Source organism: Condylura cristata, unplaced genomic scaffold (assembly GCF_000260355.1).
Source record: "Condylura cristata isolate star-nosed mole 26May11 unplaced genomic scaffold, ConCri1.0 scaffold00011, whole genome shotgun sequence".
Classification (NCBI taxonomy): Eukaryota; Metazoa; Chordata; class Mammalia; order Eulipotyphla; family Talpidae; genus Condylura; species Condylura cristata.
This window is the reverse complement of record NW_004567112.1, coordinates 36,758,214-36,775,280: the sequence shown is the minus strand read 5'-3', so window position 1 is coordinate 36,775,280 and position 17,067 is coordinate 36,758,214. Positions and strand designations below refer to the sequence as shown.

The following is a 17,067-nucleotide window of genomic DNA, read 5'->3' as shown; positions in this document are numbered from 1 at the left end:
GGGCCCGATCTTTTCGCCACTTCCGCTCCCTCTGGGACTTTAGGACTGGAGTGGTGGGGACCCTGGGGAGGTGGTGGGTGGGGGTCTAGGAGACGGGGCGTGACGGGGCCAGAAGGTGGCGGGAGGGGGCCGGGCCGGAGCCAGCTGGAGGGCCAGGCCCGGAGGCCCCGGCCCTGGCGTGTCCACCCGGGCCGCGGCTGAGGAGGAAGAGGATGATTTCCAGATATACTCGGAAGGCGGTGCCACAGACCTCAGAGCTGTGAGTGGACTGCTCAGCCCCCACAGCCAGGACCAAGGGAGGCCGAGGCGGGCCGCCGGGCACTCTGGGGGCTCCCCTTGCCTTCCCAAGGGCGGGGGATTTTTTTCTTCTTCAGAATTCTCTTTTCCCACCTTTGCCGGACGCTGCCTCTAGCTGAGGGTGTGTCGTCTGTGCTATCCTAGCATAAGCTCTTTGGGGCTGCAATTCCTGAACTCAGGGAATAGTCTTTTAAGGCATTAGTTTCCGCAGTTCTTCATGCCCCGTCAATGGCCAGTGACTACTGAGAAGTTAATAGGTGATTGAGTAATACAATAAACTTGAATGCATCTAGTGCCTGGCGCCGTGCAAAAGCTTACATGCATTAGATCACTTAATCCTATCAACAAGGATAAAAGAGGGGACTATTTTGCACATTCTACAGATAAAAGAAAACATATTTTAAAGGTTATATACCTTTTCAAAGATTAGGCAGAAAGTGGTGGGGCTGAGTTACAAATCTGGCGTCAATCTAATTCTGAATTCTGTGGTCACAGCCATTGCACACACATTCTCTGACAATTAAGCATCAGAATCCTTGAGGGTCACTTTTGCATTTGAAACTTTAAACATATTTCTACCCCTAATGAAGGCTAACTAAGCAAGTAATGCTAATGTGCATTTATTAATGTTTTACACTTTCAAAAAGACTTTCACATCTTGGTCCTTGTAACAGCCCTGTAAAATGGGATGATTTTCTTCCACTTTATAAAATTTTATCAGAAAGGTTACACATCTTAAGACTATATAAAGAATAGGTTTTGAGCTTGGACTTTTTAATGTCAAGTACTTTCTCCCCTCCCCCCTCCACTAAGTTATGTAATTTTAGCAACCATACACTTATTACATGTTAGCTATACATGGCAATAACAATGTTTTTAGTCATGTCAGGGTTTCTGCGTATGCTTTTTTCTAATCATGTGACTTTTAAGCAAATTACTCAATCTTTGACTAAGACCTTATCTAGAATCTTACCTTAATGATGGCACAGGTCTTGACACAGTTTTCTTGTGTCTTCTTTTACAGTAAACTCCAACATCTGCTTAAATATATCAAAAGTTCCGATTCTGTCACCAATTACATGTGTCACTTTGGTCACTTCAGTTTCTTTCTGGGTTTTATCCCCTCAATTCTATCAGAATTAAGACTGTAACCTTCCTTTGTCACTTCATACAAAGAAAAATCAGTCCATGATCTCTTCTTGCCTTTCAGAAGTTTATTCTTTCCTAATAGTGTACCTACATAGTAGTAAGTATGATAATTTCTTTGCAATTAGGAGGAGCAAAATCATTTCCCAATAAGGTGATTAAGGCTTAACTAAAGGTCTGTTTTTATAATTATTCTGGCCATTTTGATAGTAAAAATCTTTTATGGAAGAAATTATTGATAGGCACTTACTGGGCGAAAATTATTGACCCAGTACAGTTCTGCTACTTTTTACTATTATTACATGACATTTCCTGACGATAACATTCCCAAAGTTGCTTCTCTAGGGGAATCAGTATGATGTGAATAACGAAGGTAACAGTATATGCATCTTAATAACAGTAAATTAAAAACGTTATTTTACTTTAGGTATTATAATAGTTTGCTTTGAAGAACTTACTTCAGTTTTCTCCCCAACAGCTCCATATGATAGATGCTGAAAAGAATTTGAATAAAATGATTTCAACAGCTTAACATTTTTATTGATGAATTTCAAATAGTGTAGTGAATAATAATCATCCAATACCCATATTTGACAGATATTAAAATTTTAGTGTATTTTCTTCAACTATCTTTTTTTTAGCCTGTTTCCTTCATCTGTTAAATAAGCAAAATCCGAGGCCCTATCATTTCACAACTAGATCCTTTAGAATATAGCTCTAGATATTACATTTCCTTATGTACTTATGTATTTAATTACAACTATCAAATTTATTATGTATAACTATTATTTATTTATTATGTATAACTATCAAATTTAGTATTTTTTTGGTATTACCTATGTGTCACTTCATAATCATATTTCCTTGCCAGACTGAAAAATCTTCAAGTTTATATTTCTTAGCTGGCATCCACATTTCTGATACCTGCCACTTACTTAAAGACAAATAGGATCACTGAATGAAAGAAATACTGATAAAACTGCACAAACCCAGCACCATCAAGTAGAGAATAAACACTGACTGACTGGCCAATAAATTTATCTTTATTTATATACAAGTATGTTAAGTTCACTAAAATCTCTAATCATTCATTTGCTCTGAGAAATGAATCCCGCCTCCAACATTTACTACACAATGACCTCAAGTAGGTTACTTAATCCCTCTATAAATGCCCTTTAAAATAATCCATATATCAGAAATTCACTCTTTTTCTTTGCTGAATCATATTTTGTTGTGTGGATGTACCACAGTTTCCAATTTACCCATTTTGGGGGCATTATACTTGTTTCCAGTTTTTTCCAGTTATAAAGGTGCTGTGAACATTTATGTACAAATTTTTTTTGTGAACATAAGTTTTCATTTCTTTGGGATCAATGTACAAGAGTGTAAAAGCTGTGTCTTATGGTAAATGGATGAATTTATTTATTAAACTTTATTTATCAAGCATGAAGCTATTTCAGGATCACTAAACCATTTTACATTCATACTTTTTTAATAGTACAGCTTTGATATTCTGTGTGTTTTGCACATAAAGTGCATCTCATTTCCAACTAACCAGACTAAACATTTTAACTGCTAGCAACCAGTGGCTACCACATTGGATATTACAGCTCCAGAGCAGCAAAAAGTAAATAACTTGTACTTTTTGAAAAGTATACATTTTTTCTTTATAGAAACTATAACTTTCTTTTACTCTTTCACAGGAAAGGAATAACAAAACATGCTCTTAATCATCATCCCCTTCCAGAGCAGCTGGATGAAATTTCCTCTACCAATGACAGCCATGAAAAAGACACAACTTCCCAAAGGTAGTAATATGTAATGTATTTACTTGTTACTACACTTAACAATGGCAAAGTCTTGCTTTGTTTAACAGGACTGAAATAAAGTAAAAATTTTTATATTGTTTTCATTTGACTTACTGTAGAACAGCTAATGAAAAGAAAACTATGCTTTTTGAACTCTTTTGAAAGGTAATATTATTAGTTACTTAAGAGGAGCAGCAAAACAGATCTAATTTTTAGTTCCAGTTCTGCCGCTTTTTAGCTTGGTAATATTGGACAACTTTCTTTCCTGGTAATAGTATCTCTTAAAGGATGAAGTGACTATTAATGAGATAAAATATATGAAACTAGGTACGATGCTGGGTATAATAATAAATACTGGGTAACAGCAATCCCACTCCTGGGTGTCTACCCAAAAGACACAAAAACACTGATTCAAAAAAGATACCTGCATCTCCATGTTTATTGCTGCTTTATTTACAATTGGAAAGATGGGGAAACAGCCCAGATGTCCAAAAGTAGATGACTGGATTAAAAAGATGTGGCACACGGCCCTCCCTGGTGGCGCAGCGGGTTAAAGCACAGCACTGAGAATCTAAAGCCGCTTCCGCATGAGTTCGATTCCCACCTGCCCTGGAGGTGACCACATGGCATGGCAGACCTCTCCTGACCCACCCGCTGCTCCCCTCAGCAGTGTACTTCGTCGATCTGCCTGTTCTGTTCCCCACTCTGTCTCTGGTGAAGCCTCTCGCCGCCCCTAAGCTTCTGGCATGTACCCCAGTTCTGTATGTACAAATAAATAAATCTTTAAAAAAAAAAAAGATGTGGCACATGGCACATATACACAATGGAGTATTACTCAGCAACCAAAAAAAATAAACACATGTCTTTTGCAGCAACATGGATGGAGCTGGAAAAGATCATGCTTAGTGAAATAAGCCAGAAAGAAAAGGGAAAATACCAGATAGTTTCACTTATAGCAGGATTATAACGGACCAGGCGAGAAAATAATAATAATAATGAACAGTTGTATACCAGAGACATTTTATGGGGGTGGAGTGAGGAATGGGATCAAAAACAGTGGAGGGAAGGAAACGCACTGGACTATGGTGATGGGCACAAGGGTGATTTGGTGATGGGAAGCCCACGGGGATTACAACTGAGATGGAAAAATGCACAAAATGATGTAAAAATAAACTATTATTTAAAATAAATAAATAAATACTGGGTAAAATTAGCTGTAGCATTATTTTAAGATTTAGAACAGAAGAGACTAATTTTGAAGAGGATTCTGAGAAATGTGGTATGATAGAAAAATGAGTCATAAAACCTACTTTCAAAAGCTAGAGCTAAACCTCATTCTTTTTCAGTAAAAAGGGGTTTAGTTCTATATCACCAGGTTGTTGTGAGGATAAAATGGTACTAATATTTGTAAAAGTAGTTGATAAATTGTAAAAGTGCCATACAATTTTGTATACTATGTTAATGTTTCTGAAATACCTTTGTCAAATATATATATTATAGGTGATATTAAAGTATTCCTTGTAAACTACTACTAGCATTTTAAATGACAACCATCAATTCAGCGGGCTTTCTCCATGATGCATAAATTTCAAGCTTTTCATTTGCTTATCAATTGGTAAACTGCTAGGACTTAAGAGCTTCAGAGATTTAATACCAAGTTGTTCTGTTTTCTTTTCTTCCAAATTGTGCATTTAGTGAGTCTGACATCACTCAAGAATCACCTTTTACATCAGCTGACACTGGGAATTCAAGATCTGCTTTTCCAAGTTATACAGGCACAGGGATCTCTACTGAGGGAAGCTCGGACTTCTCCTGGGGATATGGTGTGAGTTGTTTGTTATTGTTCTGATGGAATGCAAGGGAGTCTATTCTGGGAATTAGGATTTGACAGTTTTGTCAGTATATTTTATTTCTTCACTCTACTGCATTGTTCTTTACATTTTAATAACTTAAATACACTTTATAATACTCGTAAAGAATCATCAGTTTACCCTCTGTCAATATGTGCTTTGTTTTATGGATATAGTAGTTGATCCCTAGAGCTTAGTATTAATGTAGTTACAGGTTAGAATTTGGTATCAATTCCTTCTACTGAGCTCAGTCCATTAAATCTCTCCACCACTAATGTTATCTTGTTCAAAATGTTTTTGAAAGTTTATTACTAAATGAATATAAGCTGGGAAAATGTTTATATTGTTCAATTTTTTAAAATGGGTTAAAATAGTATGTAAAATTAATGTCTAGTATAGAATCTAGTTTTGTTTTACATCTGTTTTTGCTTATACATATTTTAGAAAAAAGAACTAAAGATATTGACCCAAAATACTGGTCGTTATTACTTAAGTGATGAGATAATAAAATCCATTCATTAATTTTTGCTATCTCCCATTATAAATTACTACTTTTAAAACCAAATATTGAACAAAAATTTTAAAGACAAACTTTGTGTATGTTTATACCTTGATAGAACAGGTACTTTTATTTCTGTGTCTCCTTCCAGTTTGTTTAATTTGGCCTAACTATAACCATGAAGTACATACAATTTTATGCTGTATTTTTTTTCACTTATTGTTATTTTGTAGATACTTTTCCAAAATGATGTCTTTATTTACTACACTCATTCTTTATAAAAACAAATCCAGCAATTGTTAAAGCCTGTTATTCTCACCAGGAATTTTTCCAGTCATTTTTATTTGGAGGCATATACACATACACAAACACACACAGTTGTATAATACATGTTCATCCTATTTTATGGTCTACTTTTTCTTTTTTTAATTTTCTTTATTTGTGTTAATGCTTTACAACACTGTATGTGATTGAGGGCAATAGGCTGAGTTCTCTTAAATATGTCATCACACACACCCACAACCAAAGCACCTATAATCCTTTACTGTTGCAGTATACTTTTTCATTCACCATAGTTTCATATAGACATTTTCTTTTACTACTTCCCTACCTGTTGATTTGAATAGCTGTAGATTAGTTGTTCCTTAATATATTTTAGCAAGACTGGAACTTTCCCTCATTATCTGATACTTTGCTTTTCAGTTTTTCTTCATTCCACAGATACTATTGAACACCTTTGTTGTTGAGACACTGTACTTGGGAATATAGAGTGAGTGAGACTTACATGATTCAATAGTCTAATGAAGAGATTGACAAAAGCAAATAAAATAACTTCAAAAGGTGATAAGTGCTTTGGATCCACTTTGGTAAAAATACAGTTTAGATAATGTCATCAGACAGGATAGGATAGGTGTAAGACTTAAAGACTGAAGAGTTAACTTGAGGACTGAGAAAAAGAACTTTCTAGACAGGTAACCAGCAGTATATGCAAAACTTGAAAATAAGAGTTTCAAATTTCCAAGGGAAAAAAATTTTTTTTAAAGACTTATTTGTACATACAGAACTGGGGTACAGGCCAGAGGCTCAGGGGCGCGAGAGGCCTCACCAGAGACAGAGTGGGGAGCAGAACAGGCAGAACCACAAAGCACACTGCTGAGGGAAGCAGCGGGCGGGCCAGGAAAGGTCCGCCACGCCATGTGGTCACCTCCGGGGCAGGCGGGAATCGAACTCATGCGAAAGTGGCTCCAGCCCCTCAGTGCAGTGCCTTAACCCGCTGCACCACCAGGGAGGACCCAAGGGAAAATTTTTAGGGTATTCTTGAAACTGTAAAAAGGTCACAGTGGTTGGAGGATATTGAACCAGGGAGCGAAAACTACAAATGAGGTCAGAGAAGTAGGTAGGACTAGCTCATATAAGGCCTTGTATATGGCCATGGTGAAAAGTTAAATGTTATTCCAAGGGAATTAATTAAATGTGCTTAGTAGCATTCCACCTAGTATATATTCCACAATTTCTTAATCAGCTTTTAGACTGGTTCCATGACTTGGCTATCTGTGAATAATACTTCTATGAACATATTAGTGCATAAAACTTCTTGTATTGGTGTTTTCATAACCTAGTGGTGGTTTTACTGTGTCACAAAACTCATAAGATAGTAACAGTTTTATGTTTTTAAATAATCCCCGTTGAAACACCACCAGGTTACATTTCCAACAATGGGTGGGTGTTCCTTTTTCTCCACATCCTTCCCAACATTTCAATCTTTTTGATATGGGCATCCTCACAGTGAGAGGTGATACTTCACTGTAGTTTTGATTTGCATTCTTTATATTAACATAACAGGAGAAGCCAATTTAGTCTGTTAACTGTTCACCAAGATGACAAAACAATTCAAAACAGTACACACCTAATAGAGTTCCATAATGTATGAAGAAAAACTGTTAAAAATAAAGGAATTAGTAATTCTAAAATTATTGTAATTAATAGAACAACTAGAAAATCAGTAAAAATGTTTAAGATCTGATGCTGTACTGAACAAAAACAGCACATATTTTTCTCTAAGTTTATATGGAATGTTTACAAAGACAGGCTGTATGGTGGACCATAAAATGTCTCAATAGTGTTCAAAACATTAAATCTTCTGGAGTATGTTCTTTGACCACAATAAAAATAAGTTAACAGATACCTAGAATACCTCAAATATTTGGAAATTAACACCCTTCTAAGTATTAGATGACAATGAAAATTGGAGGATATTTTAAGCTATGTAATAACAAGAAAATACCAAAATTTGTGGAAACAGGTAAAGTAGTACTTGTAAGATACTTTATAGGTTAACATACCTATTTAAGAAAAGGAGGAAGGTTTAAAATAAATATCCTAAATTTCTACTTTAAAATGCCAGGGTTCAAGAATAAAAGAAATAAGAGGGGAAAAAATCACACCCATAAAGGTTTAACTTTTTATATTGTTTTATATTCTTAACATTTTTTAAAAATGCATCTCTCTGGAAGTAGAGGAAAATCAATGAATTAGAAAATAGACAAATGAAAGAGAAAATAAACCAGAGCTGTTTGTTTGACATGATGAATAATGAACCATCTGGAGATAGGATTCAAGAAAACACAAATCACAAACATCAGAATTGAAAAAGTCACATTATAAATCCTGCAGACATACAAATACTAATTTGACAAGTTTAAGCCAATAAATTCTGTAACTTTGAAATGGATAAAGTACTCAAAAATCTAAATGGTAAAACTGTTAATGAAACTGAATCAAACAACTCACAGAAAGTTCTATGGAAGAATATAAGTAGCACAAGTTTTTTTTTTTTACAAAAACAGCATTTTCAAATCATTTTCTGGACTGGTCACTACACTACTGTTGTAAACTGGAAGAAGAAGAGTTTAGAAAGATGTACATGAACTGAATAGATCAGAAGCTTTCAAACTTTTCAACTGTAATTCACACTTAAATTTAGTTAATTTCCAAATATCTGTGATCCAGTGTATATATATAAAACAGGATAAAGTTACATAAACTAATAACCTTTATATGAATGATCACTATTTTTTATATTCTGTTATGGTTTTATATTTTGGGGGTATTATTTTATAACAGTTCATAATCCACTAATGATTCTAAAGTTTGAAAAGCAATGGTAAGAGTATGCAAGCGAAATCATAAGTTTTTAACTCCTGTTTTAAAAGTATATGACACTATGTCTGAAAGACCTAGCAGAGATTGGTCAATTAGTAAAACTACCTTTGTGATCTTCTCAGTTGAGGATATTTTATTTAATAAACATTCACTATTACTTGCATCACCCAGAAAATGTGATTAATCTTTATATTCCCTCTTCTGACTCACCCAGTTTTATAGCCTCACAACATATCTAATCTTTGTTTGCCTTTTTATCTTTTTTCATTTTTTAAAAATAGGGATATAATTGGCACTTTTACTCAGTATTTGTTTTGTACATATAGCTTTACTTAATATGTATGTGTGAAATGATCTTTGCCCTTTGTTTTAGTGGAGGACAGATTATCCTGAAAAAACTTAGATTTTGTTAGAAAAGTAAGGGTATTAATGGATTTTAAAAGTTTAAGTAAAACCATGAATAGAATATAAACATAATGAATAATCTACAAACTGATAGAAGGAATAACAACAAAAAGTTAAGAAAATGAAAACTGCAACAAAAAGAAGGGTAAAAGGATACTACAAAATAAGTGGAAAAAAGTTCAAGTATTGCATTTTAAGTAGATACGATATGCCTGTTAAAAAAGAACAAAGATTCTGAAGTTGGATTTTTAAAATCTAGCTACATGCTATTTAAAGAAACAGGCCAAACACAGAATGATACTCCAGTGTTGAAAATAAAGGAATGGGGAAGGTTATAATAGGGAAATGAGTAGCAAAAGAAAGCTGACATGAGTAGAAATTAAGTAGATAAATACTCAACAGGAAAGCATAACAGATTTCACCAAAATGAAAAGTCTTACTTCACTATATAAAGAGTATATAGATGAATGTAAGGACAGAGAAAGTAGAGGATAAGCTGAGAATCATATAAGATAAGATCAGATTTATCTACTGCTAAAAGATTGATGACAGAAGACAGGTATAAAGTTATTCAGTGATTAATGCAGACCACCCAATAATATTTAAAGATATAGAACTGATTACCTTAAGCAATAATAATACTGGAACCAAACAACTATACTAAAATTAACAATTATTATCTATTGATGGTGAAATTATTGATAATTTTTTCTTCATGTTTTTCTGAATTTTAAAAAAGACTCCAGTATTTTTATGATGAACATGTTACTTTACACATGTAAATATTTATACATATTCTTTAAATAGGAATAGAGAAAAAGTCAGAATATTCTTATATCTGAAAACTTTTTTAACTTTTCTTTCATGGAAATTCAGTATTTCAAATGGACTAAATATTGAAAACAAAGCAATCTGATTGTTGTGAAATTTTACACTTTTTGATTTAAACTCATTCAAATATTTCGAGGGATATTTTCTTCTAGGAACTTGATCAAAATGCCACTGAGAAAGTACAGGCAATGTTCACAGCCATCGATGAGCTCTTGTATGAACAGAAGTTGAGTGTATATACTAAGAATCTACAAGAAGAGTGCCAACAATGGAAACATAGCTTTCCTCACCTCAGGTACTAAATCTCTACAGCTCACTTGTATTCATGGCAGACAGTAAAATTTGAACCACGTTGATGGAAGTTTCTTGGTGCTTCCATGACAACTAATATGTCATACTAAGTGAGTAAAACAATTTCTGTACCAGTAGTTGTGATCTGGTGCTGTCCAAAGACCCTTTTTGGGGGTTTTGGTTTACAAATATTTGCTTAGTTTTCTAGGGCTTTTAGAGGGAAGTGATAGGGTTTATAACTATCTTTTCTATCTTCCTTCAATGGGAAACACAAACCTCTGATAGAGCTCTGGATTCATATTTTCTCTCAGGAATCAATCTTTTTTAAAAGAACTTTACTTATTAATGCATACAAGAACTGAGGTACAGGCCAGAGGTGAGGGGATTCACCAAAGAAAAGTGTGGGGAACAGAACAGGTAGATCTGCTGAAATAGAGTGCTGAGAGGAGCACTAGGCACCTCCTGGTGCCATGTGGTCACCTCCCTCTCCCTCACCAGGGGTTGAACTTGTGCTGCAGTAGCTGTGGATAACTTCTAGTGCTGTGTTTAACTCCTTGTACCACCAGGGAAGTCCTCAAGAATAATTTTAATCAGCATCAGACTGTTACTGGATTTCCATGTAGAATCATCAAACTTGTTCCAAAAATTTCTAGATTTTGTATGTATGCCAGTTGAAGATCCTTAATTATCTCTTTTATGTTGTTTATTTTGAAGGATTCTGGGTAGGCAGATAATCACTCCAAGTGAAGGTTACGAACTGTATCCTATGTCCCCTTCTGCTGTTTTAGCTTCACATGAAGCAGTATTATCTCAAGAAAGAGATTCTACTATGTAAGTATTTTAATATGTAAGTATTTGTGTTTCCTATATATAGTGTGTTCTTCCACTTATATTAAGGGACTAAAATACTTCTTTCATTTTTTGCATTTAGTAAAGCACAGCTATTTTATAAGACTGACCATTATCTTTGTGTATATTAGGATTATGTTAAATAGGTTTCTTTTTTCCAAAAAGCAAGATATCCCCTACACGTAGGGATGTTTTGCTATTCAGGTCATTATATATGTCTGCATCTGTGTTTACATATATCTATAAATACAGACACTTCCCTCTTGGAATAAATGTGTAAATAGACTGATTTAAAGAATTTTGAGGTCTAAGAAAGAGACTTTAAAATCTTTTTTTAAAAATTTGAAAAGTAATTTTTCTTAAACATGTAATAATAATTACAACTTAATACCTGCATAGAAATTAAACTGCTATTACAGACTGATCTTTAAATTTTTCTCCTCTAAGACATGGTTTCAACTGAAATTTATAGACCTTATTCTTTTGAGAGGCTAACAGTAATTGAGCTCAAACTTACAGAGCAAGGGCATGTAAGTTGGTGATGCTGCTGCTGCTGTTTACCATGTTTTATAATAAGTGGTATGGTATATGTGAATTCATTGTTGTTTTTGTTGTTTAACAAATTTGCCATAAAACAAGGTGTATCAAAAACTGAGACTAAGACAAACTTCAAATTGTATTCTTTCTTGCCTCCATCCAATACAGTCTCGCTATTTCCTTTTAAAATTCTGAGTTGATCCTGTCTCCCACTTAAAAATCTTTACTACTTCTCACTAGGGCCCTCCCTGGTGGCACTGTTGGTTAAAGTGCATCACTATGAAGCTATCGCAGTCAATGCACACCAATTCAATTCCCAACCAGGGGATGACCCACATGGTGTGGTGGCAGACCTCTCCTGACTCACCCACTGCTCCCCTCAGCAGTGTATTTCAGTACATTTGTCTGTTCTGCTCCCCATCTGTCTCTGGTGAATCCTCTCGCCCCCCACACTTCTGGCCTGTACCCCAGTTCTGTATGCAAAAATAAATCTTTTTAAAACAAAAAAAACTCACTAAATTTAAGCGATCATATCACATGCTGCCTTCTGCCTACATCTCTATATTTATCTTCTGTAATTCTCTCCTTATTCACTAATTCTCCCAAAGCCTTTCTTTCACGCCTTGGATGTACTAAAGATATTTATTCCACTTCCTATTTTTGATGAATTTTTGGAGGAAAAATGATACAGTAAACAACACGGCACAAAACAGCATAAAAACTAAAACAAAATATACACAGTTATACTTAATATTTGGTTAAATTGGGAGCAATTTTTATTTTCTAGTGTTCAGATTTACCTTGCTTTCTCTAAAACAAACATCTGAAATGAAATAGTCAGCATATATTCACATCTAAGCAGTACACCTAAGCTGAGTTCTATGGCTAATATTTTTCTTCCTGTTTTAAGAAAGCTTAGAATAAATGAAGAAAGTATCACCAGGACAGCTGAGCCAAAATTCATGTGGCTGTGCTATTAGGAGAATTAGGTTGTATATAATTAATAGTTGCTTTTTTCTCCCCCCCACCCCAGATTCGGTATCAGGGGTAAGAAGTTACATTTTTCATCTTGTTATGTTCATAAAGAATCTTCCATTGCCAAATCCCCTAGCTTGTGTTCTCCAGAAAATAGAGAGGAAGACTGTGTAATCTTTTCTGAAGGAATAATAGAGGAATACCTAGCATTTGACCGCACAGATATGTAAGTATTACATCGTTTAAGCTCTTAAGCTTTTCATTCATCTATTAACATCTATTTTTCCCTAAAATATATTATCAATATTACCTATACTTAGATATTTGTCAGCTTATGTAATTTATTTTGTTACTTTTCTGGTGTCCAGAGTTCATATTCTTAGTTGGTATAAATTCCTATTGTTTCCAGGTACTTGTGTATTTTCTTCTTGTACATTCCATTTGCCTCTTTCTCAGGTTAGACATTTTTAATTAGTTATTTTTTTTCTCCACATAACTTTATTTTACCCTTTATAAATTATTATTAGTAACTCATAGAAACTGAAACTTTTTAAAAGATCCATTAAAGAGCTGTGTACTTCACTGCAAAAATCCCTTTTGAAATGATATAGTTTTATGAAAAATATATTTGACACAGACTTTATAATTAACAATGCTGATTTTTATCTATTCTTATTGTAATTGGGAAACAATCCCATGACATAGATATTAGTTACCTTCTTTACAGGGAAGGTAAGAATCAGAATGTTTAAATGGTTTTTCTAAGATAAAGCTAAAACTAAAATTTTATTCATATGATTCTAAGTCCAATGCTCTCTTCACTATCCAATGCTACTTTTCAGAAGTTATTCCTGTAAGCCTTTATTATTAGTTCCAGAATTGCTAGTGACATCAGCTCATCTGAAAATGAGAATTTTTAGCTTTGAAGCTTTAGGTAGGGCTGGTTACTATTGTGTCACATGATTCTGGAATTTTCTTCCCAATATATTTCTTTCTGAGCCTTGCTTACTTACATACTCAGTAGAAACATTCCAAGAATCAGCTAAATATTACAGATTTCTTCTTTTTATTATTTCTTATTGAAGTAGCATTGGTTTAAAGCGTTATATATGATTTAGCTTAATATGTATATTACCACATCATGTCTACCACCATGACTAATAATTTCCACTATTGTTCACTGAGCTTTGGTCCCATTTGCTTTCTAATTCCCAGCCTCGCCCTCTGGTAGCCTCAGTTCTAGAATCAGATTTCAAGTGTTTGTTGTGATTTAATTTTATCTGTTTGTTGACTTTGTTTCTTTATATGAGTAAAATTATTATTTTTTTTTTCTTACTTAGCATAATCCCCTCCAGGTCCCTCCATGTTGTTGCAAATGGCAAAATTTCATCTTTTTTACAGCTAAGTAGTATTCCCTAGTATATTACCTAGTGTAGTATTCCCACACTCTTCTTAATTCACTCATCTGTTATTGGGCACTTGAGTTATTTCCATTACTTAGCTATTATAAATAATGCTAATGAACATAAAAGGACATAATCCTTTAAAATAATATATATGCATTTTTCAGGGGGCATTCCTAGTAGAATTGCTGGACCACATGGTAGACCTGTTTTTAATTTGAGATATCTTCAGACTGTTTCCCATAGAGCTAGACCAGCCTACATTCCCACCAACAGTGTAAAAGGGTTACTTTTATCTCCATGCCTTTTCACTAACACTTCCTTCTACATTTTTGATATTGGTCATTCTCACAGGTGTGAGGTAATAGCTCATTATAATTTTGGTTTGCATGTCCCTGATTTCCAAATTTAACACCACTGAGCTAGCTAACTGTTATAAGACAACCTTAAGTTCTTTTGGTTTTCCAGAAATTACCTCGTTACCTTTTACTTCTTCTGACCTTTGTGGAAGGTCAGACTTGACTCTACTTTCTCATTTATGAAATCAAAGTTCTTTTTTGGCTTTAATTTATAAAAAATAAAGTGATTTAACTAATTTAAGATGATAGGAGATCTGGATAAATTTTCAGGCAACACAGGAAAAAATTTTAGAAAGGCAGCCTTCTCTTAGAAATAACATTGAGATTAGCTTATAATGACAGAATAGCTGACCACTAAAATATTTCTGAATGAAAAGATTGAAAGTCCAGAATAAATCAAAACATTTCCTGGAAATTAATATATATAATTTCAGCATATGATTTTGGTTCAAAATGGAAACTCTGGGATAAAATAAAGTTCTTAGCTTCTTTCCATAAAAATAAATCTCACACATATAAAAACTGAAATGTGACAAACAAAATCATAAGCTTAGAATAAAGTAAGATTTTTAAAAAATGTGACTAGGGGGCCCTCCCTGGTGGCGCAGCGGGTTAAAGCACAGCACTGAGAATCTAAAGCCGCTTCTGCATGAGTTCGATTCCCGCCTGCCCCGGAGGTGACCACATGGCGCGGCAGACCTCTCCTGACCCGCCCGCTGCTCCCCTCAGCAGTGTACTTTGTTGATCTGCCTGTTCTGCTCCCCACTCTGTCTCTGGTGAAGCCTCTCACCGCCCCTGAGCCTCTGGCCTGTACCCCCGTTCTGTATGAACAAATAAATAAATCTTTAAAAAAAAAAATGTGACTAGGGAAGGTTTTTCCAACCACAATACAAAATATAAAATTAAAAAAATTCTTATGATGGGCCTCCCACGTGGCCAAAGGGGTTAAGTCCAGAACAGTGAAACTATCTGCAGCCACTGCAGTACAAGCAATGGCCAGGAGGCTACCCACATGGTGCAGCAGACCATTCCTGTCTTACTCTGCTCCCCTCAGCAGTGTATTTCAGTACATCTGCCTGTTCTGCTCTCTACTTTATCTCTGGTGAATCCTCTCACATCCTGCACTTCTGACTTGCTCCCCAGTTCTTATATGTATAAATAAATATAACTTTAAAAAAATTCTTATAAGTAAAATTTCTATTAGGAATTACTCATTTGTCAAGACAGATAACAAACTTGCAAAAATATTTGCAGTTTATACATAACAAGGAGTTAATTTTCTTAGTATGTACATCAAAAAATAAGGGAGAGGCTAAGGCCAAAACAAGCAGAGACAATGATAGTTCATAAAAAATTAAATGGTTTTTAAATGTATGAAATGAAATTGAATCTCATTCACGAGTAGGATGCAAATTAATACTGTTAAGGAGAGGGCCCTCCCTGCTGGTGTAACGGGTTAGGTCCCAACACTGCAAGCTAGCTGCAGCCATGAGTTTGATCCCCACACAGGAGGTGAGCTACATGGTGCAGCAGAACTCTCCTGACCTGCCCACTGCCCCCGCAGCAGTGTACTTCAACAGTCGGCCTGTTCTGCTCCCCGCTCTACCTCTGGTGAATCCCCTCACCGCCCCTGCATCTCTGGCCTGTACCCCAATTCTGTATGCACAAATAAATCTTAAAAAAAAAAAAACTAACAAGAGGGGCTTTTTGGTGGCCTAGAGGTTAAGTCTCAGCACTATCATCTCTGCTGCCTGAGTTTGATCACCTACATGGCTGCTAACCCACACAGGGTGCTCAGACACACAGACTTTTCCTGTTTCCTCTGCTACTCCCCTTAGCAGTGTATTTCAGTAAATCCACCTGTCCTGCTCCCCAATCTGTCTGGTGAATCCTCTTACTTCCTCCTGCGCCTCCCCACCTCTGGCCTATACCAGTTTTTTATATATGAATAAAATCTTAAAAAAAACTGTAATGATATATACTATTTTATCTGACAAACTGTTAAAAAAGATGAAGTTTGGTAATTCCTTTAGTGGGAAAAAGAAAATGAACAGTATCTTCAAATTAGTTGTAACTTTTGATTCAGTAACTGTAGGAATTTATTCTACAGTTATAAAACCTATGTAGGCAAAGTTCTATATGCAAGGTTATATTATGGCATATCCTATGGGCTCTTTTGCAGCTGTTTTTTGCTTTGTTTTGAAGAGAGATTTATATGTATGTAAAGAATCAAGGGCCTCTAGATGCTATTGAATATAAAAAGCAAGGTGTGGCACAGTATGTAACTACTTGTATGGAACTATGTATAAAGTTTGAATGAAATGTAATGTTGAACAATGAAATGTTGCCTGCGGTACAGGGATGTATTGTTTTTCACTACATCCATACATTTCCCTCAGTAGAATTTTTATTTTTTTATCATATGAATCATGACTCATAAATCAGTCATGTAAATTATATAGGACTGTGTTTTTTTCTCCTCTAAAGAGAAATTTAAATACATGTTATTCTAATCAGCCTGCTTCCCCACTTAATGCCAAACCAGCACTTCCTTACAAAGGGAGAAGTGAATAGTCTGGCTGCTTACATGATCCTATTAGAATCCTTTGCTGGCTACAGCTTCCTGTTTAATTCTTGGGATCTCTTGCTCTTGGG

The 17,067-nt window shown here is 35.0% G+C and overlaps 1 protein-coding gene across 5 annotated transcripts in view; it reads left to right on the top strand.

Annotated features, from left to right (window-relative positions):
• Positions 1-83: 83 nt before the first annotated feature.
• FAM149B1 (family with sequence similarity 149, member B1) overlaps positions 84-17,067 on the top strand; it is a 31,892-nt gene continuing 14,908 nt past the window's right edge. For 3 of the 5 annotated variants that reach the window (XM_012723771.1, XM_012723770.1, XM_012723772.1), the window contains exons 1-7: positions 84-259; positions 3,023-3,070; positions 3,147-3,251; positions 4,947-5,076; positions 10,151-10,293; positions 11,004-11,120; positions 12,709-12,876. In XM_012723771.1, coding sequence (XP_012579225.1) covers positions 213-259; positions 3,023-3,070; positions 3,147-3,251; positions 4,947-5,076; positions 10,151-10,293; positions 11,004-11,120; positions 12,709-12,876 — 758 coding nt within the window. In that variant the 5' untranslated portion in view covers positions 84-212. Of the gene's footprint in view, positions 260-545; positions 555-3,022; positions 3,071-3,146; positions 3,252-4,946; positions 5,077-10,150; positions 10,294-11,003; positions 11,121-12,708; positions 12,877-17,067 lie in introns of those variants that run through there. The other 2 variants (XM_004680776.2, XM_012723773.1) reach the window with 2 other exon arrangements.